Below are 22,385 nucleotides of genomic sequence, written 5' to 3' on the forward strand. Positions count from 1 at the left end.
AAATTGATACAAATACCCTGATGTAAACACGATTAGATGTTAGTCACGATGAATATATAGATAATAATTTTATTTACAAAAATATATGCATTTCGAATCGCCCTTCTCGATTATCTCGATAAAAGTTTACGACAGAAAATAAAATAAAATAAATCAACTTATCAAGATGTAAAATTTCACAATCGCTTTTAAAATTTTTATCGTAAACTTATCAAAATAATCGATTTTTTAATCTATTTTAGCTTGAAATCGATTTGACACATATTTGTACACAGTTTTATTGTAACTTGAATCGAACTCGACAGTATTAATACTTCGTTTACTTAGCATGCGAAGATGTTTTAAATGAAGACGAAATATGTCAGTTTATTGATACAATCGTATTGTAAAGAAATCGTAAGATCTGCTATCATAGGACTAAAGAAATCATAAGTAAGTCATTTCTGTATTATGGTACTGATTCTGTAGTAAAAAATCTCTAATTTAAATTAAATTGACATGATTAGTTATCCTTTTCAACTTCACACATAAGGAGATAGCAATATTTTTACTCAAAATTATTTTTAGAGATTCTATACAAGAGAATCGGTTTGAATAATTACAAACGTATATACGTCACTATTTAAATTTCGTTAATTTTTTAGTCGTTAAACCATATAATATTTATTTACGACAAGATGAAGAATATATTTATTTTAGACAAAATACTTCTAAATTTAGAATCCTACGATTCTATATTTAATGATAAATTAACCAAAGTTAAATAGTCTTTGTACAAACATAATTGTATTAGTTTAGTACCAATTCATTGTAATAACCGAAATATTCAAATTGGCAAAGCATAATTTGGTCCTTCTAGCCGGATGTGACACATAGTTTATCCAAACATAATCCTTTACGTTATTTGAAAGATTTTTAATATATTAAGCTGTAATAAATATATATTATATCGTGAGTTTTTTTATACATTAGATCACAAGTAAATCGACGGATTGCGACACGTTTAAAAGACTAGTAACATGTCAATTTATTAATATATTTTATAATTTAATTTTAGGACGAATTATGCCCGAAATAGTATACATGCGGCGGATTATTACACGCATGGAATATTTTAGGATACTAAGAAATAAAGAAGTCTCTTTAGACCAATACACAAACTTTTTATACATATCAAGCTTCAAATGATAAAGTTGTTTTAATACAAAATGTTATAACATATATCAGTATCCAAAATGTTGCCACTTCCGAAACTATAATTATTATGATGTTCTTCAACTATATTTACTCTGAATAATATTTACAAACTTATAAAAAACTGGCAAGTAATAATATAATACTGTATATAAATTATAAATATGTTAACAGAATTAACCTAAAATGTAACTATTTACAGGCATGCTTTATACCATTTTTAAGTATGAAAAAGTACATTTTCCGTTACACCTAATCGATCTCGGGTAATATTTTGGCTAAAAATCTACCTATAAAGGCCTCAAAAATGATAGGCCTCGATTCTCCTATCACTCGATACGCCGAACCCCTTATCGCCATTTAATATAACGTCTACATTCTTCTCTCTAATCTCATTATTACAACGAACGAAACGCTTATTTTACTCAGTCAAACGAACGCACGAGAGCCGTCCCGGTCCCGGTCCCGGTCCCGAAGCGAAAGCGACGGTTCTCCTCGATCTCGAGCCGTCGAGAGTCGCGAGATACGGACTCCGTCGTTCAATACTATATAGCTCTCACGATCTCTATAATCTGAATAAAAACAGTACTGTCGTAAACGACGCTAGCGGAAGCCGAGAGTGCGCGAGTGCGGTCAGCGGTACATGGAGCTGCGCCGCTCGAGCTCGCGCTCGCGCCGTTACGACTTCTTGTCGAACAGCGGCAGCTTGGAGCGCACCGCGCCCTCGCAGATCATCAGCCGCTGGGCCGCCCGGGCGCCGCCCGCCACGCCGCCGCGGTGCTTCACGTCCACGAAGTACTCCTTGCCGAGGAGCGGCGGACCGAACCCGCCCGAAACCTTCAGCCGCTGCGCCTTGAATGCGTCGCATCGGAAGTCGGCACCTTTCCTCTCGAAGTACTCGACGATCTTCGAGATCTGGGCGGAGCGCACGTGTCTCGGGATGCGATCGTCGTAGAGGCTGTCCGAGCCCAGCGAGGCCACGTCCTCGGAGCTATCCGTGTACACGCTGGACGTACGTTTGTAGGCAGCCAGGAGGTGCGCGGGGAAGGCCTGGAGGGCGCGGGGCAGCACGCGGCGCAGCTCGTCGGCGTGCAGCGCGCGCGCGCCGCAGCCCGCGCGCAGCCCCGCGGCGCAGCAGCAGCGCGCCAGCACGTGCGCCTCGCGCTCCTCCGCCGAGCCCTCGCACAGGAACGGCGACCAGTCTCCCACGTCGCCGATCTCGCACGCCGCCTCCGCCTCCGCCTCGTCGTCGAGACTGCGCAGCGAGCTGACCGTGGTCGAGAGCGCCGAGTCGTCGGGCGGCGCCGGACGGCGGCGCAGCAGGCGCTCGTACACGTGCAGGCAGTCGGAGCACACGCGGAGACGGGCGCGGTCTCCGTCCGGCTCGTCGTCGAGGGAGCGGTCGCCGACGTCTCGTCGCCACCACCAGCAGCGGTGGCAGCCCATTAGCGAGCACGGACACACGGCTCCGAAGCTCGGGGGCGCGCACAGGTCCTCGTTGGCGACTGAGAAGATTCCGCTCTCGCAGGAGGCGCGTCGACGAAGCTCGACACTCGAGTCACTCTTCGGGTAGTCGAGCTTCGGCGGTGGAGCTTCGTCGAAGGGCGTGCGACGCGCGAACGTCGGCGACGGCGGCAGCGACGAGCAGCGCGGCTCGTCAGGCAGGGTGCGCGGCGGGGAGGGCGGCGGGTCCCCGCTGGAGCAGCGCGCCGGCGTGCCGGCGGTCGGCGCCGGCTCGAGAATTTTGTGCACGCCGCGGAACGTGTGCAGTGCGCGTCGAGCGGGCGTGGGTGCAGCGTGCGAGTCGCGCAAAAGCATGATATGAGCGAGACGCTGGAGGCGCTGCAGTCGCGGCGGTGCGGGCGGCGGCGCCGCTAGAGCGCCGGCGGAGCGGTGCGGCGGCGCGCCACCCGCGGGCCCGGTGCCTCGCCACGCCCACTCCAGTTCCGAAAGGGAGCGGCGGTGTGCGGCTCCGCGGTCACGCGTGTGTGTGTGCACGTGGGCGTGCGGACTGCCCTCGGAGCGCATGCGCTGCGGGCGGCGCCAGGCAGATAGGCCGGGGCACGAGCGCGGTCCGGACGAGTCTGCCTCCTCGCTTTATATCATGACAAAAAGAAACAATTAATAGATCATCCTCGAACCACATGGTTATCAAAAATTTAAAGCTCACGAATGACAACGAATCTTCGTAACCGGGTCACGTACGCACCTGTCGTAGGAGTTGTTAGGCGTATGACACTCCCACGCGGCGTCGTCGAGGCCCTCCTTCACCTCGGCGAGTTTGCTCACTATCTCCGGGAATAGCGGCCGAGCTTTGGGCTCGTACTGTAAATAACGTAACTTTTAATTTAATTGTGATTTTTATTTATTTGTAATAAAATAATTTTATTAATTGCTTAAACTTGAATTTTATAGTTATATTTTGTAATATACTTACAATGCAGCAATTGAAAGCTAGACGAAGAAAATCTGGTACAGTATCTTCGTCACAAAGCTCCACGAATGCCATGTAGTTGAGACCGAAGTTATCTGTCCGCGGCAAAACGTCTGGATCCGCATCCACCTTTAAAAAGATATTAATCTCTTTTTAAAGATTTATAGTGACCAAGAAGCGCAATTATTTAGGACGTAGAAAGAGTACTTTTAAAGGATAAAATTCCTTTATCCTTGAAATTATTTACTCTAACAGGAATTTTGAAGTTTACAGTCATTTGGGGTTGGGGTCAGAATGATTCCAATCTAATTAAAATTTAACTTATATGTTTTTATTATTCTATTTATAATTTATACTATTATTTTCTGAATTGATATTTTCACGGTTATTCACTCACCCTCGCTATAAGTTGGCACAAAATTATCCCATACGAGAATATGTCTGAGCGATTATCGTACCACCGACCCCTCAGACACTCCGGTGACATCCACCACGGGGATCCGACGCTCGGTAAACGATGACCGTTGCTGAGAAATTCAAGAAAGATTCCAATTTTAATCATGAAGTTTTATTGCAAGTTTTAAAATAAAATGAATATAAAGTACAAAGTGCTTCATGTTCAAAGCATTTCTATCAGCTAACCTAAGGAATGACAAGAAACAGCTAACTTTTACAGGTTTATTCGAATATACTTTTTAATAAATAATATTGAAAACTTTTGTATACTAAGCAAACTTTTGACCTTTTGTGATGTACAATCACGACGTCAAAATATTTAATTTATTTGAGTTTCGTTTTTTATCATTTAGTGACCACCATATAGAAACGATCTCAGAGGATAGAAAAAATCTTAACCCAAAAGACTTTATGAGCTCAAATTATGTTTATGATTTATCCGCTGCCAACGGAGCTTCTTCTATGGACTCTGCCTTGCAGTGAGTTATACAGTCTGTCCTTTTTTGACTATTTTATAGTAATGTCTCGAATGTTTAAGAATTTAGAGACCTATAAAGATTTTTTGTATTTTTTACAATATTATTTCATTATAATATAGGTAGGCGGACAGGCACATGGCTCACCTGATGGTAAGTGGTCACAAATAGGTATGAGTGAACATGACGGGTTGACGTGTCATCATAGACAAAGCATGGTACATGATACGAGTTTCTTCGTAGCAATGTTCACGCATCATAAATAAAAGTGAAGGGTGGTTCTTACGAAATACCACCTTGATAAATTGGCTAAACTTGACAAATGACCCGTTCCGTCACACGATATCGGTTTTTGCACGCGAAATAGCGTGACGCTCCGTACAGACTGATGAGTGTACGTGCGTTTAATTATTATTAGCTATGCACAGAGTAGCTTCTTTATGATTCAACTTTTACTGTTATTCAAGTCGTTTCTTATGATAATTATATTGTAACTATACTTAAATAATACAGAACCTTTATTGATGAAACGACATCATTTGCGATTAACTTTACAATTGAAATTACTTACATTGGATGAGGTATCCTGGCAGCTAAGCCGAAGTCTGCTACAACGGCGGTATACTCGCCGTCGCCAACTTTTCTTAACAATACATTCTGAAAATAATAGGAAAAAATAAAAGTCAAAAATATATACGTTAATATTACGTTGGACTAAAACATCATAAATGATTTTAATGGTGAGAAAGTAATCAAGCAGAGAGAAGTGGATATATACTATCTCAAACTCTGGTTGTCTTAACCGGTAAGCGCTCTTAAATCTATGTGTCGAGGTGCTTAACGTCAACCATTAACCATATTATGGCGGAGAACTAATCTAGCAGTGAATTATTCTTATGGAGGATTGACATCTGTTTCGTGCGAGTAAGACATTGCGCTGACGCGAAAAATTATGATGATAAGGATGATCTTACCTTAGTAGTAAGATCTCTATGGAAGACACCTAATGAATGCAAGTACATCATGCCCTCAGCGACATCGGTAGCTAGCGATATCCTCAAGGACTGCGGCAGTGGCTGAAAAGGCCTTCCGAGAATTAGCTGCTCCAGAGACCCTCCCTCCATGTACTCCGTGAGAGCGTGGAGTTGACCTTCATGTACACAAACGCCCATGAATCTGAAATTGAATTTTGTAAATTATAAATCGGCAAACGGGTTAGCCTCGTAGTCGTCTATCAGCATTCGATTTGCTTAGAATATTTAACAAGCTCCTAATATTTAATTGGAATCAACATTTCCCTTCGGATATTAATGAATCAATTTGTTGTACAGTAGAACCTAATTCTATTACAGTATGAGCATTGGAACAGATCTCCCAGGCTGTTTTAATCATTGACAAATATAGAAGTATCAATATTATGAAGTTTTGTTTGTTCCTATGTTTCGTTTCTTTTTGTCAGGTCTCGGCAGTTCCGTATCAATCGGATATGTTATGTGATTTACATTACATATCCGACTGAAATGACCTTTTAATTTTTTTTTAGCTAACATTTTCAGGACGGTAATTAAAAAACATAGTTCCCGGTGCTTTCCAAACGAACGCTGGAAAACTAAAATATTATTTTTGTACCGTGCAAAGTCAGCACGGGCAACAAGCTATGACTAATTCTGCAAGGACAGGCGAGTGCGTATTAAACTTTGGTAACGCCTCGCTGAATCTTCTCAAGTTGTCAATGTAATTATAACGTTTTAATTATTTTAATTAAAATCGTAATTATATAAACCTGACTTGCTCATTCAAAGCAGATGAGTTACAAAATACTTAAGGTTGATTTTAGAAAATACATTTGATAGTAGAACAAAATTAAATTATTGCAAAATATATATTACATTGTTACACAGGCATCATTATTCAAAGTTAAAAAAAAAACGCAAGTAGTGTCAAAGTACTTGTAATACAAGCGGTGTAACAAATACAGGGAAGTCAAAAGCCAGAAACAACGGTCCACTTGAGACGACATTCAAAACACATTTTGAGGTTCAACCCTTTTGTATCATAAAATAGTGGGCATGAAATGCCTGGGGGACAAAACACGTTTCCTATATGAGAAAAAAAAAAACACAATAGTTCATTTGAATGTGTTAATAAAATCTTAAGCTTAATAAACTATCAAAATCAAAATATACTTTATTCAAGTAGGTTTTTCCAAGAGCTTTTGAATCGTCATTTTACAGAATTGTATTAAAAGTTAAGCCATCACCGGTTTGGAATGTAGATTATATGGAGAAGAAACGGCGAGAGAACTCAGTAGTTACTCTTTTCCAACATTTGAAATATTTACAAAGTTATGTCAGTTGAATACAAATTAATATAATATATCCTTTCTGAAATACACACGTATTGTACACCTTAAAAACGTCTACAAAAAATCCGGCATGGTACCTATATGTCTATCTCTTAGGGATAATCTACGATAACAATTTTTTATCCTTTACTATTTACGAGAAATAATTGCGAAGCGATTTTATACAATATACAATAAAGATAATATTATAATCCTTGTCCAATTAAGTACCTTAAACACATTGTGCATTAAATGTAGAACAATGTAACCCTTTACAAAAATGTAATTTAAATGAATATTTTCGGTAACATAGCGGTTTGCATTGTCTAATGACAAAAAGCTGTGATCGTTGTGTATAAAGACATTCTGTAGAATATATGTTATTAGCATTGAACCCATGCGAAGTCGGGCGGTTCGCTAGTAATAAATAAACAACGAAGTAGTTGCTTAAACACAAAACTATCACTTAAGGAATCTAGTAGAATGAGTTTGGTGTCGGGGCCCATCAATCTATCAAGCAATCAATACAAATTGCCAATTAAGAATTGGCGTGCTGCGGTTAGAGAGGGCTCAATTATAATGCAAGTGCCATGAAAAATAAAATAAATGCGTCAAATGATAGATGTACACGCAGAGATGATCACGCGGTGAAAGTTCAAATCCTTCCTAGGAAGTTAACGTGAGAAGTACGAGACAATATATATTCATATATTGTCTTCATAGGTTACTCTGTATATTTTTTTAGAAATAAGTATTACTTTTTTACGTTCTCATAGTTAGATATAGTCATAGTTTGTTGCATATGAGCAAATATAGATTATTGTTAATTTATTCCATAACTTTTGCTTGAATATATTATAATGATAGTTTAAAAATAGACTCGAGAAACTTGAGGCGTCTTATACAGGCCAACCGGATTTAACCCAAAGGCACTAAAGTCTAAGATTAAACATTTCATACTATTCTAAAGAAACGTTAAAACGGGAACTCGGTTTTTATCACGGACGGTCCACATTCATGCACCAGCGAGATGATATAATGGTTTGAATGACACTTTATATTGCTTTTCGTGTTGCATTGATTTAATCTGGTCCTGGTTTTATTCGAGAATTACTTCTTTAATAAAACTCTAATATATTTTTATTAAGTCCTAGTTTATTTAAATAATCACAAGTCGTTATTAATATTATATCAATTTAAACATTTAGATTTTAGCTGTAGATGGTGTTGTGGATTTTCGTTGAAATAGAACATCCAGTGTTGGTATAAATCTCAAATAAGTATATAAAATATAAACCACTTATTCGACATACTTTCCTATACTAAATTGCGAAACATTTAGTAGTATGTAATACCTAGAAATTACGTAATTTTATTATTCGAATATAAAAAAAGTCGTTAAAAATTGAAGAAGCGTCCTAGTTGCTGAGAAAAATATTATTCAACAATCGCATCAGAGGTGCATTGTTTTTATTTCATTTAAGATAAGCAAGCAGGAAATGAACTGAAACAGTGCGCGCTATTGTTCGGGATTTTGTTGTTATTTCGTAACGTGTTACGTGCATAGCGATTCTCGTTTAGAGAAGGCTTCGCTTTGTGACCCGGGGGCCAATTCTACTAACATAACGGTTATCATACCTTCCCGATTCTATTTCGATCCAACTTCGACTATACCTCGAAACTCAGATTGATCGTAGCCGAAAGTCAATTTTACTTATTTATATAAGTTAAAATACGATACCGATAATATTTCGAGCCAACTTCGACCGAATCGCAACGTTATCGTTGTGTTAGTAGAATAGGAAGAAGGGTGAACGGCAATGATGACGTTTCGATTTGGTTCCGATGAAGTGACAATTTGTTAGTAGAATTGGCATCCTGACTAGCGTAAGCGTAGGGACGTGGGGGTGTTATACTAGTTATTCCTTGTTTGTCAATTGATCACGGCTTTATTACGTTGATTGAAAAATAACAGGCTGTAAAAGCCATTTTCGGTTAGACACACGAAACAAAGGCACACTTGTATGATCAGGAGATGTTACGATTTTAAAAGTGAAAACAGTTTAAGCAAACAATACATATAGTGTGAAGGGAATTTCTAAGGTAAACTTCGCGGAGGAATGTTGTTTCCAATACATACAAATTTGTGTATGGATGTGTTACATAAATAGAACTTTAATTTAGTAAATTATCGCACATCTTTGGTTGAAACAGAACAAATATCACGTTGTTTTTATTAAAAATATTTATCATTGATTTATGATTTGAGAGTAATAATATTCTCAAAAATTTTAAATGGTATTTATCGACTTAGATAAACTTTACCGGGTCCACACGAATCCGATTTTATGTGTCTGAGCCGGTTTTCAATTTAATTTTTCAATAAATAGTTATTACGAAGATGGCAAAATGATTATCATACCTATTGGTAATTTAAAGAAACTCTTATTCAGATATATTATTAAGAGACTATTAACCATTAATGTCATAATAAGTTCCATAAGGACGGCGGATTAAAATAACAATTTTTGATTACATATTCCCATATGTTTAATACAAAACATACAATTTAATATTTACAGTGTGTATACTTGCCGTAAGACTTTATATTAAAACAGAAATGTAAATAAATTCAGCAGTAAATTGTTCAGAAGATGTTACTTCTACCCTTGTCATAACTTACGGACATTGATGAATCGCACGCTTTTCATTATTATAAAAATAATATAAAATTTAAACAAATAAGGTAACAATTTGTTAGTATAACGTATAGTAATAGTAGTTGACTGTCTCTAGTAGTGGCTGGCTGTAAAGCTGCAGATCTCGAGGACGGGATTAAGCCCCGGGTCGATAATTTAAAAAGATGTTTGGTTTTACCGTCGATAATTTTTCATTAGCAGTGGGAGTCTAGAACTTGTCGCTCCCGTGACTCGGAATTCCGTAAAGCCGTTTGTCCCGCGCCTGAACTATTTCCGGTTCTGTCGGATTTGCCTTTCCGTCGGATTACTTGTTTGAATGTACTAGTGTTTGCACTATAACATGTTCCTCGTAGTTGATTAGTCCCTATTGAGAACTATCGCTGTGGCCGAAATCGATTAGGACAACATCAACACATAGTACTTTTAATGTCTATTTGAATTAATCTCGAGTTTTGATCTGGTTTCGCCATATAATAGACAAATAACCTAAAGACTCAACCCCATACAGCTACACATTTTTTATAATAAGTTGTAACGAGTGTACGAGCTACCTGATGATAAGTGGTCACACCCATAGACATTTATATTTTAAGAAATATTATTCCTTACACCGTTAATGCGCCGCGGCCCGCGAGCCATGGGAACTAAGATGTTACGTCCATTGTGCCTATAAATTAACTAGTTCACTTACCTTTAACTGTTAAATTACTTTTAACTATTTGGTGTCAGAATAACTAATGAATAAAGAAAATTTACCATGCACGGGTATAACGAGGTTTTATTCTGAGCTTTTTGTGCTGAATGAGATATACACTTTTGCCAATGACCTACTCGCCTGTAGTGTGCAGTGTGCTATTGCATTCTAGTTCATTTCGTGCATATTCAAAATGAATTTACAATTCCAATTATAAAATTTTGTTGTGACAGCGATCATGATCCAAATAGAAAATAAGATTTATTCGAAAAGATTACCTACTGTTTTCGTTCGGGTTTAAGCCCACAACAGGAAACGTAAGCACTAACCGCCCACGACGTCCCGGCCCTCTTGATGGGATTGACATTTCTACGAGCTTTTTCACATAAGACCGGACCGACAGATTTATCTTACCGAACGTGTCATCTGTATATCGGCATACGAATTTCAATAGCATCATTCACATTAGGGGGATCCGATAAATATATCCCCGAACACGTATATCGACAATGCTATGACTTAATTGTCGATTCGGCTATTATAAGCAGACTCACAAACAGCTGACGGTGGTGATCGATAAAAGTACGCACGATACGTAATGTAAACAGCACGAGCCGATCTAATGATAACTACTAACTATCTAACTAACTAACGCCAACGCGTTACTGCACATATTGCATACGTTTAAGAAAAAAATATATAATTTAAGGTATTTTATTCAAACGTAGCTTCTACCCATTATGTGTTCCTGGTACTTGTTTAAATAAATTTGTTTTTATTACATTTTCAATCACAATTTTTTTATGCTGATAAAACTTCAATGTATCTCAGCCAGCCAGTTAGAATTTATATGACACGAATCCCACCCACAACAACTATAGACGCCTTTAAATTCGGTACTATGGGCGGTCTCAATAATGTAATCCGGCAACCAGTTTCCAGTGTTTGTTAGGATCAATTTCTCAAAACAAAGTCGTACGATGATGTATGGAACAGAGGCGCTGGCTGAGTTCGTTAAACGATAAATAAATAAAGGCACCGATATTGGCAGCTCGTAAATGTTCATGCAAACACCGGTTCTGTTATCTTTGCTTTGTTAATTTTACCGGTTTCGGTTATGAAATTTATTTCACCATGTATTTTGTTTTTTATTTGTAGCGTACACATCAAATTTATTTTTATTTCAAAAGTTTAAGAAACAATACGTTCTACTACGTTAAGATATAATTTGTTACAAAGATATAATTGGGTAAGGTTTACTTTATGTCGATTTTTCGGATCATTTTGGGAATTTAAAATGACTAGAAAGTATTATAATGAAACTAGATTTTGCTTTCGAAGAATTATCTGTGTTTACAATCAGTTCAAAATATTTCGGAAATTTAAAAATGTTAATATATGAATTGTTATTTTATATCTAAACAAACGAAAAGATACTCACCCTAAGATGTAGGGGTGTTTTAACTTGTTCATGAGCTGTACTTCTCGGAGCATATTGGGACGGTTCGCCCTCTGCTGGTTCATCTTTAGAACCATGACCTTGCCAGAGGTCTTGTGTGTCACCTGGAAAAAGTATGAAATTAATAACGTGTATATTTTGAGTTTATGTATTATTATTTATTTATTTATATATTATTATTATTATTATTTGAGTTATATGTATGTAATGTACACCTAGAATAAGCACTGAGTCTTTTTTATAATGAAAAATTTCCTGAATAATAGCTAATTTTTTCCGATACAAATTAAATAACACCAATTATAATAATTAATCGCTGAATTTTAAACAAAAACAATTACATTCGTACTATTCTTAGTTTCGATTCTTTGTTTACATACTTTGTGTAATGATGACAAAGGGTTAAAGTGTCATTCACTGTAGAGTAACAGAAAACTTTACGAACGATATTGTTTTAGAGTGAAAATTCGCTTGCTTATTATCTTGCAATGGGAGTATAACTTTTTGTAGCAGGATTTGCTCTAATAGCAATGTTTTGCCGTCTAAAAATGCTCAGATTGCTATTATATTTAGTTGCACAAACAACGTTTCTAGTTAGATGCTAATTTATAGTTGCATATTTGTACATATTTAACCTCAAAGTATGTTATTTGTTGACGTTTTTATGAATTGAGTAAGAATATACAAATCGATGTCACTTACGCCACAGTTTTTTGAGTACGTACTTCAATCAAATCAAATCAAATCAAAAATCTTTATTCAATATAGAAGTGTTTACACTTGCTTATTGATTGTCAAAAATCTACCACCGGTTCGGAATTTAGCACCTCGGACCTGAGAAGAACCGGCGAAAGAAACTCAGCGGGATATTTTTTTTTTTTTCCATTTTGCATGTACAATAATAATTATATTTTAGTTATTTGAAACAGCCTGGAGCCAATTTGCCTAACATCGCCTAACGTCAGCAGAGTTGATAATAATAACGAAAATTTATTGCGTAAAAAATAACCTAACTATAAATATCCTGTTATCATTACACATTTCCTGAATTTATTAATACGTTTTATTGCAAAGGAATTTATAGTTTTGATAAACATACATTGCGTGTTCGTGTCCAGTTCTCGATATTGATAGTACGTGAAGGTCAATGTCGAAATATCAAGCCGAGTCAACGGCATTACGAAATAAACACACGAGACGAATGTAGGTATAGTAATATACAAACGTAAACATTCAACGCACTAGCTGAAGACTTGCTGTAACGTTTGACATGCATTTTTTAATCACGATTAGGGGTGGTCGTCGTATCGTTTGGGGTCTTTGGTAATGCGGTTTAGCCACTTAATCCAGCATATCTAGCCGTTAGTAGTTATTACAATATGCCTCGTCGTACTTAGCCTTTTCAGATACAGATCATGAGACCTCAGAAAGCAATCGAACCAGTAAAAATTTATCGAATTTTTATGTCAACAAACTCTCAGTAACAGATCTAAGTTGGTAGTGACCCCTCGACACCCATACCTGATCCTCGAAAAGCAAGTAAAGATATTCCCTGTGCTTGATCTCCGTCTGAACATATTGGACTGCCGTCTTATTGGATTATGACAAACCTGACTCTGCGTGATATATTATTTATTTAAATACACCTTATGCATTGTATTATCAGTTAAGAATGGTCAGTGGCTGAAATAAGTTCGGAAGACATAATTATTTCAATAATTTCTAAGAACTCATCAACTTAAATAATTTTAAATCCGTGATTAAAGAAATTATCCAATGTCAGATTTTCAGTGCAATCACAACTGGTGCAAAACCAATGGTGACGTCATAGACTTTCGAGTATCCTTGTTACAGTATGCATTTGACAATTACCAAACAAAATATCTTGGATTACGGCTTGTCAAAATAGCATAAATCGTGTCGCATAGACGAGACGATAAAGCCGTTATACTGACTACACTGCATTATATCGTAGCCAATATCCCATTCGCTCATCAGATATTCAATTATTTTAGTTTTTATGGTTGAACAAATGAGCCATCTGATGGTAAGTGGTCACCATCGGCTAAATATTAACAATTTCTCGCCAAAGTGCCACCAACCTTGGGAATTAAGATATTATGTCCCTTGTGTCTGTAGAGACACTAGCCCAATCATCCTCAAACCAGAACACAGCAATATCGTATTACTACTTGGCGTTAGAATTTATGACATAAAAATAATTGTGATTCACACCTTTTAATTGTAAGGCGTTTAAGTATATATCTGATCATGAAGCAAGGCCAACAAAACGTTTAAATCGTATATCAGTGTTACGATAAATTGACGCGATACTACGAAAAGGAAAATTTGTAATGTTGGGTATGCAGTTACTTCAAAAAAGTTTCTATTCATTTTGATTTCAAATCGCCGATGCCTTCGAATATGGCTATATATACACCCATATAAATAATCTTTGAAATAATTAAATAGGATAATTATAACAAAGCAGAAAATTAATTTATTGGTCGATCTAAGGAAGGAAACTTCTCGAAAAATTACCACGTATCGGTAAGTAATCTTTAGATATGTAGATATGCATACAGTTATGGCAAAAGTCAAAAGTTATTTCATGAAATGTCACAAAGTTTCCTATCAGATATATCTTCATTACAATTATTATTATAAAAATTAAGAAAATTTGACGCCTAAACCTAACAAACAAAATCATTTTCGCATTTACAATGTCATTGAGGATATTTAGATTTGTTTATTAGTTGTACGGAACATGTATTCTTGTTTGATAAGACCTCAGCGAACAAAGGAGTTCGACTTCTGATTAAACGTTTGATCATGTTATAAGCGTCGAAGTTCTTCTTGAAAGGATTCCGGTTTAGATATCAAGTTAAAGTATGTTCACAAATTCTTTGAATATGGAAAACAATATCGTTCCTCTATTTTTTTTATACAAATGAGTTTTGTATATTAATTAAAGGAGGTAAAGGTATTTAATAGACAAAGATGTAACATGAATAACTGTCATATTTATACGATATATTAGATAGGTACATCTACAATACATTCAAATTTACTAATATTAGCGATATTATTTTTACTGTTAATTTTGAACTTTCTAAATACTTAGGTAAACACTTCTAATAATTTCAAGTGAAACAAACATTCATAACAGACTTACTGATAATCCAATAAGATTTCTGTTGACGCCTTATACACATGTTGTTGGAATGATGCTAAGTCTGCTAAAAAACTGCATAGTTTCTTGATATAAAAATAATTTAATATTGCCGAGTTTCAAATATAGCAAAATTGAAGTACCCAAAACGTCTAGAATTTTCTATCCATTATACATTTATTTGATTCGACAAATTGATAATAATCCACAGTAAAGTACAGTAAGTAATTACAGTGCTTATATCAATAACTATTGTTATACAATTTACCAATTATCAAGCCCAAAAATACTTGAAAGTGATTAATAGTGAACAGTACACGATAGCCAGATCTTACGAAATGGATCATTCACGCCGTGCTCCAAGTGGGACCGTAACAGTATTCCACGCCCACGAATATCACGACGTTGCATCAATACGTATATTGTTGCGTCGGATTTTAAAATATCCCCAAAAATTTGTCATCACCAGTAAGTAATTTTACGAGTATGACGTATTAACACATTTAATTTACCTTCGGTAATATGTGTTGGGTTGCAAATCAAATAACTTAAAAATCTAGGATAAATAATAAATCAACTGTTTATTTTAATTTTCTTAAACGTACACAGCGCTTGACGGACAAAATGGCTTGCGAGTGACCTGAACTGACCTGATTATTGCGAAATGGTAGTTTTATCTTTTTATGGAATCTTTCTTTCCAAGTATTTCTTTACGTACAGTGTGATTGTGGAACATTTTCTTAATTTTTTTTTTTATTGTCTTCTCTTATGAAATGTTGAATAAGGATACTCGAATTTGCCTATTAATAGATTTAAATCTTAAATGATTAAACTCAATACTCATACAGGAATATAAATAAAAATGTTATTTTATAAAGTTAATTACGTATTTCATTTGAGAAGAAATCTTTACAAACGAAAGAGAAACAAATCTTGCCAGTTTTTCTCGGTTGAATCTGTGAACCGGTAGCGTTACATCCAATTTAATATTGTAATATGACGATCCCAAGGTGCATACGTAAGCAATATTTTAATTTTGACTTTGTTAGTGATAATAGGTCATAAAAAATTTAAGTTAAATTCAAATAACAATAAGTTAGGCCAACTATTGGTATATTATTGTTGTGCCCCGTGGTATACTTTATCTGCTAAAATCGCTAAAAAGTCAACGACACGATAAGCAGGTTGTAAAATCGTTGTTTGAACTTACCTCCGAGTTCGAGTGACCACTTGACACGTTTTGAAATGATGACACGCTATTGTCTCAGACGCTGAGATCACTTGAACTTTAAAGCCAGTTAGATGACCGATATGGGTCACTGGGTTGTTATTGTAAACATTATATCTAAACGTCTTGTATTGTAAAGGTACAACAAGGCGATAACGGGATTGTGAAATATTTTGAGGACATGCAGTCTGACGTCTGTAATTGTTAATCTAACAATAAAAGTGTGAAACATTGTTAGTTCCTTATAATTATACCGCCAATATATACCGAATTATTCGGTGTTCTTGGATTTAAACAAAAATGTTACTTAAAAGTATTAATTTATTTTTTATCTTCGAAGCAAAAATAACATTTATCTATTTGTATACGAATAGAAATGTTTTCTTTTTTGAATTTATTAAATCCCTAAAGATGAAATGTTGAGATGTAAATGTACTTGAATTGAGAACTAATTTTAGTCTATTTACTGTAGCAAAATTGTTAAAGCCATAAATACTACATACTACAGGTGCAGGTAGGCTACTCGGTTCCAGCAATTTAATCTAGATAGTAAAGTACTAGATACAAAATTATTACCTAATGTTAGATTAAACAATATTTGTATGGATTATAAATGTGCATATGCGAATATATCGAAAACGATTACGCTGATTTTTTCGGACCTCCTTGAGATGGTCTTATATATATATACATATATATAAGACCATCTCAAGTAGCTCTCGGTAGCTAATAGTATGTATATATTTTTATATATGATATATAAAATTGTAAACGCCGTTTATTTCTTTGGGGTTAAATCTACAGGTTAAATTCGTCATAAGCTAAGTCTTATACAGTAATCAACGATCATCCATGCTTTTAATTTAAATTTGCAACGTGACTTGCATCAGCTTGCGCATAAAGAATTTAAATCCTGTATATCTATTTTTATAAGTTAAGAATGCGTGGAATCTTCTAAGTATTTGCAAACAAAGATTCAACGTTAGTTATAAGCAAAGTCAGCGCTCATGAGAGCGAGTGATAAGATAAGGATCCAGCGCACCTAGTGTCGGATTTCTATCTAGAGAAAAGTTTTATCTCTGCTCGCTACATGTTTTATTATGAAACGTTGAATAATATATGCAGCTATATTATTCTTGAACCATAAATATATATTTTATAATATTAATGAAAATATTACAAAGATTTTTTAGGGATTCGATCTAGACAATTCGCAAGACAGCTTAGGACGAAAATATAAAAAAAAATAACAAAATAAACACGAAGAATGTCATTCGAGTTTATGGACGACGTGAGTGATCATTTACTTATTCTCCCTGGAAGAGTAACGGATCGTTTTTTAACCTTAGTAGCTTATTGGTCTTCCTATTGTCGACAAAGATTGTTTCTTTCATCAAAAAAATATAATATATTATTTAAATAATTAATATTTTTTATGAACAATTCACTTCTAACTGTACGTTGGTCTATTGGCTCACATATAAGGCAGCAGAACTCGAAACGCTGGGTACAAATTTCAGGTTTTTGGGCAGTCATAGAGATTGGAGTCCGTGTAATAAAATCTGCCAGCAAGACTCTATTTTACATTCTACATCAGGAACTTTTAGTTTTGATAAGAACATACTTTTAACTTTTTTATTAAGTAAACAAAAATTTCATTCAATAAATAATTGCCTCTGCTGCAAATATTAATCACATAATATATTTAGAAGAGAAAATATAACCATGATGCTTTTGATGTTATTTTAGTTATGTAAGTATACCATGGCATATGTACGTTGGTTATCATCTCACTCGACATCATGGGGTCCGATACCTATGCGAACATTCGCTTCACTGAACCGTTTATAGGAACCTAACTATTACAAATATCTTCTTGATGAACCATTATTAACGCTTGACTTTGATTGAATCGTTTTCATTATTTACTTGTAGCTTGCGGCTGCATATGTTAAAAATCAGTTTACTATTATTGAAAACACATCGTTAAAGATATGTTAGGATTTATATGAAACTGCTAATGTCACTATCAAAGAAAGCAGTACTTTTTACCGTCTCATATCAAATTGTATCCGACTGGCAGTGCATTAACTTTGTTAATATTCTTATTAGAAATATGGTAACCACTTTTTATAAATAGCTTGCTTGCGTTGCAATGAAAATATATTATTTTAACATTCGGCTATTATTACTTATTTATTTATTTCAATGTGTGTGTTTGTGAGATGTTCAATCGTTCGAGTTGAGTTGTCGGAAGTTATGTGAAGGTTTCTGGATAGTTCCAGAAACCTTCACATAACGTGCACTAGGTGTTATAACCTGAGCATTGAATCGGTAAATTCAAAGACCCTCACTCACCCTTGCGAGCCAGGACGGATAGCTAGTTAGGTATAAAAATAGTTGTTTTTTTTATAGACACACGTAAGAAAAAAAATCAATTAATATTCTTCGAAGGTTACTTTTAATTAAAAATATTCAAGCTTTTATTTTTAATTTATTATTATTAATGAACAGAACATTTCGGCGCAAATTTTCTTACCTTGACATTTAAATATTTTGGCAACAGGCATATAGAATATATTATAAATATATATATGTTAATTCAGTATTACTAGGCAATTATTAATCTTAGTTAATAAACCAATAAATAATTTCATTTACGCCTTTATCTGATAAACTTTGATAAAGCACACATTCTACCGTGACCAATATGCACCGCCTTTACTGGAATTAACACCCAAAAGCAATTCCAAACGAGGCACGTTTCCAAGTAAATTTCCATAATTGAACTCTTTCAGCACTGTCGCTGCCGTAATAAGGATTCCTTTGACCTCAACTGCTAACTACCGTAATATGCCGTCCCGATACGGGAATTCTGATACAACCCCGATAGGATTGTTGCTGATAGATGATGGCAAGTTACTGCCTTTGAGCCGAGGTTTATTTTAAAATTTATTTCTTAGATTTAATCTAGTAAATTTTGAATTTTTTTATGGAAGTTTTAGTCTTTTTAATGTTTCGGGAAAATATCTTACACGTTATTAAAGACGCGGAAAAAGCACGAGCTGTTACTCAAGATAAAGTCCGTACGTAGAGAGAACGAAATTCATTCGACCAAATATCCAATTTAATTGGCGATTAAACGAAAAATATTTTGTGTTCATTCGCCGTGTATTTACAGATATTAAATTCGACTCTAGACTTTACACGGTACGAATTAAGGTTGTAAACAGTTTTTTTTTATAGGATACACATTAATTTAGTTACACTTAATCTATGTAGGTATATACTTATCATGTCCATACAGCCTTCTATCTAATGTTGTAACAGATATTACCGAACATCCTCCGCCTGTTCACACACTATATTACCTCCACGAGTTCGAACGAGTAACGGAACTATATTATTTAAACTTCAGTTCCAATTTCGACACAACTCTTTATTATACAACTTGATAAGAAATCACGACAACGTAATAATTTGAAAAACCCAAAAAATCGTTTAAAAGAATCGAAAAACAACTCTTTATGTATTTATGTATTTAAATACAGTAACAAAACGTGGGTTGCTTTCAAATAACATTTTTATAAGTCTTCGTTTGTCCTGACTGACTATCGAAGCCGAAATTCGGAACAGCTTTATACAACGTCAGCTAAGAACTTTATTTTGTATTAATTTTACCTGTATGGGAGTCGGGACGGGCCGTTAGTTTCTTAGGTACACGTTCTTTCAAACATATTTGAATATATTGGAAAGTATTGTTCAAATTTAGAAAGTTTCAACGGTAATTTTCCTTGTTATAAACTTTTGAATCTCAAAATTAATTAGCGTATAAATTGTAAATCAACACTCACACAATATAAATTATAGTAAATAATAATAATATGGTATTTAATGACTATTAAGTGTAGACAAATAAACTTTACAGCGTAGATTAAAATAGAATACAGTTATAAATAGAGATAAATTTACGATACGTGGTAAAGGTGTTTATCGCTACGAGAGCAATCTCTTCTTGACAACCTTTGGATAGAGGACATCACTACATCATTGTTACAAACTGCGTCTGAACGTAATAAATTAACCACGTGGAAAAGTATCATGGCAATTGGGAGCGATGTTCGTCCCGAAAACTGATAGTTATATTTACAAACGCTTTATGTAGACCTCTATTTTAACCGAGACTGGAATCTAGTCCATACAAACATTATAAAGCTGAAGGGTTTGTCTGTTTGATTGGGCTTATCTCAGTATTTCTCAGACCAATTTGCTTTTTTTTGCGTTAGATTGAACATTAATTTAAATAAAGGTTATCGACTATAATAAGCAATGACATTTACAGTTTGAAGCTGTTCCGAGTAGCTACTCGGAACATTTTTTAATTTTTTTTTTTAATTAAGCATTACAGTTGATAAAATAAATGAAATAATTATGCTTAAATTATGGTAAATTCGTTAGTATTTAAGTAATAAATATTACTTATTTAATATGTTTTAAGTTTGTGCCTTAAATGTATTGCTAAATTTTATGATATCAAATTCGAAAGTACCTTTATCAGTAATATCATTATTATTGATGACATATTTTTACCTTATCGTCTGTGTGGAGACAGTCTGAATCGTGCGAAAGTCTGAAGAACGATAAAATAAATACGTATATTAAATTTAGATTTAATATATACCTACCTATATTCGACTGAAAGGCTGACATTAGCATAAAACAATAACTACCAATATGATAACAATGAAATATATCAAATAATCTTAAAGGGATAAAGTTTAATTTTGATTCTTAGTTAATAAATATAAGTAAATGTCCTAATTCTGGGGTGTCCTCCCCTTTTAAAAAGATTTGGTGCCTTTTCTACCGCAGGTTCGTGACAAAGATTATATGTGACATTTTTGTAATACATGCAGGTTTCCCATGAATCGTCACATTGCAGGATTCAATTAATCATAAAGCAATCGTCGAAATGTAAATACTAGCGAATTGACAACAAAATATATATGTATTTTTACATTGTCAAACAGCGTTACAGTGACAATAAAGACAATAAATATAACGATCTTTATAGATTCAGTGGAACACTAACATACATTGTACTGTGATACTGCACCAGATACGATTTAACACTAAAAACATAGTAATCGTGACTCATAAGCTTAATAAGTTCATTGATATAGAGACAACACGTGCCACTAGTCATGCGAATACACGAAACACGTATAATGTACACCCAGATTTTATGCTAATTCAAACCATACTACCTACCTATACAACCGGCATAAGCAATTATGTAATAAACTATTTGTTGCATGCGGTTTCCTCCGCTTTGAATTAGAGTTGTACATGCTTGCTAAACATGACGAGTACATAAAATAATAAATAAATATTGGACAACATCACATACATTACTCTGATCCCAATGTAAGTAGCTAAAGCACTCGTGTTATGGAGAATCAGAAGTAACGACGGTACCACAAACACCCAGACCTGAGACAACATAGAAAACTAATGAACTTTTTCTACATCGACTCGGCCGGGAATCGAACCCGGGACGTAGGCGTACACACTACTCGACCTCGGAGGTCGTCAAAATAAAACAACGTAAATTTCCCACTGTTGGGCAAAGACTGTTCTGGAGTCTTTCCGTAAATGTACAATGCATATAACTTACGCAATTTATAATTGTAATTACAATTTCCGACTTTACAAAGTCAATGCATCCTTCCTGGGGCAAGGTAATCGTTTCTATAAAACAATTGCTTAAATATGTTTTTCAACTTTGCCAATTAATACATTATATCTTATATTAAAAACATTAATATTACTCAATACATGATTACATATATGGTAAAAAACCGTTTAGCTTGTATTTATTGATTTCCATATATAAAGGATATAGAAATTTAATTGTATATTTATAAATAGGTATTTTCATTTAATAAAAAGTAATTACCTACTAGTCTTTATGCTTCTTAGTATAATCTACAAGCGGAACCGGCGGTAGCTAACATTTACTTAATGGTAGGGCTAGCCCGGGTAGGTATTACCTGTTCATCAGATATTCTACCGCTAAACAGCAACAGTTAGTACAGTTGTGTTCCAGCTTGAAGGGCGAGTGAATCAGTGTAACTACAGGCGCAAGGGACATAACACCTTAGCTTCAAAGGTTGGTGGTGGCGCATTGGTGATGTAATGGTTAATATATTTTAAAACGCCAATATGT

The 22,385-nt window shown here is 35.2% G+C and overlaps 2 protein-coding genes across 2 annotated transcripts in view; both read right to left on the reverse strand.

Moving 5' to 3' along the window:
- Positions 1-22,385, reverse strand: part of LOC113393362 (cyclic GMP-AMP synthase-like receptor) — a 186,452-nt gene that overhangs the window by 19,771 nt on the left and 144,296 nt on the right. The window lies entirely within an intron of this gene.
- Positions 1,735-22,385, reverse strand: part of LOC113393531 (dual specificity testis-specific protein kinase 1) — an 80,109-nt gene continuing 59,458 nt past the window's right edge. The window contains exons 2-8 of the mRNA XM_026630471.2: positions 11,739-11,860; positions 5,535-5,736; positions 5,132-5,217; positions 4,026-4,155; positions 3,632-3,757; positions 3,404-3,519; positions 1,735-3,289 (exon numbers count right to left, since the gene is read on the reverse strand). Coding sequence (XP_026486256.2) covers positions 1,873-3,289; positions 3,404-3,519; positions 3,632-3,757; positions 4,026-4,155; positions 5,132-5,217; positions 5,535-5,736; positions 11,739-11,860 — 2,199 coding nt within the window. The 3' untranslated portion in view covers positions 1,735-1,872. The remainder of the gene's footprint in view (positions 3,290-3,403; positions 3,520-3,631; positions 3,758-4,025; positions 4,156-5,131; positions 5,218-5,534; positions 5,737-11,738; positions 11,861-22,385) is intronic.

Source organism: Vanessa tameamea, chromosome 6 (assembly GCF_037043105.1).
Source record: "Vanessa tameamea isolate UH-Manoa-2023 chromosome 6, ilVanTame1 primary haplotype, whole genome shotgun sequence".
Classification (NCBI taxonomy): domain Eukaryota; kingdom Metazoa; phylum Arthropoda; class Insecta; order Lepidoptera; family Nymphalidae; genus Vanessa; species Vanessa tameamea.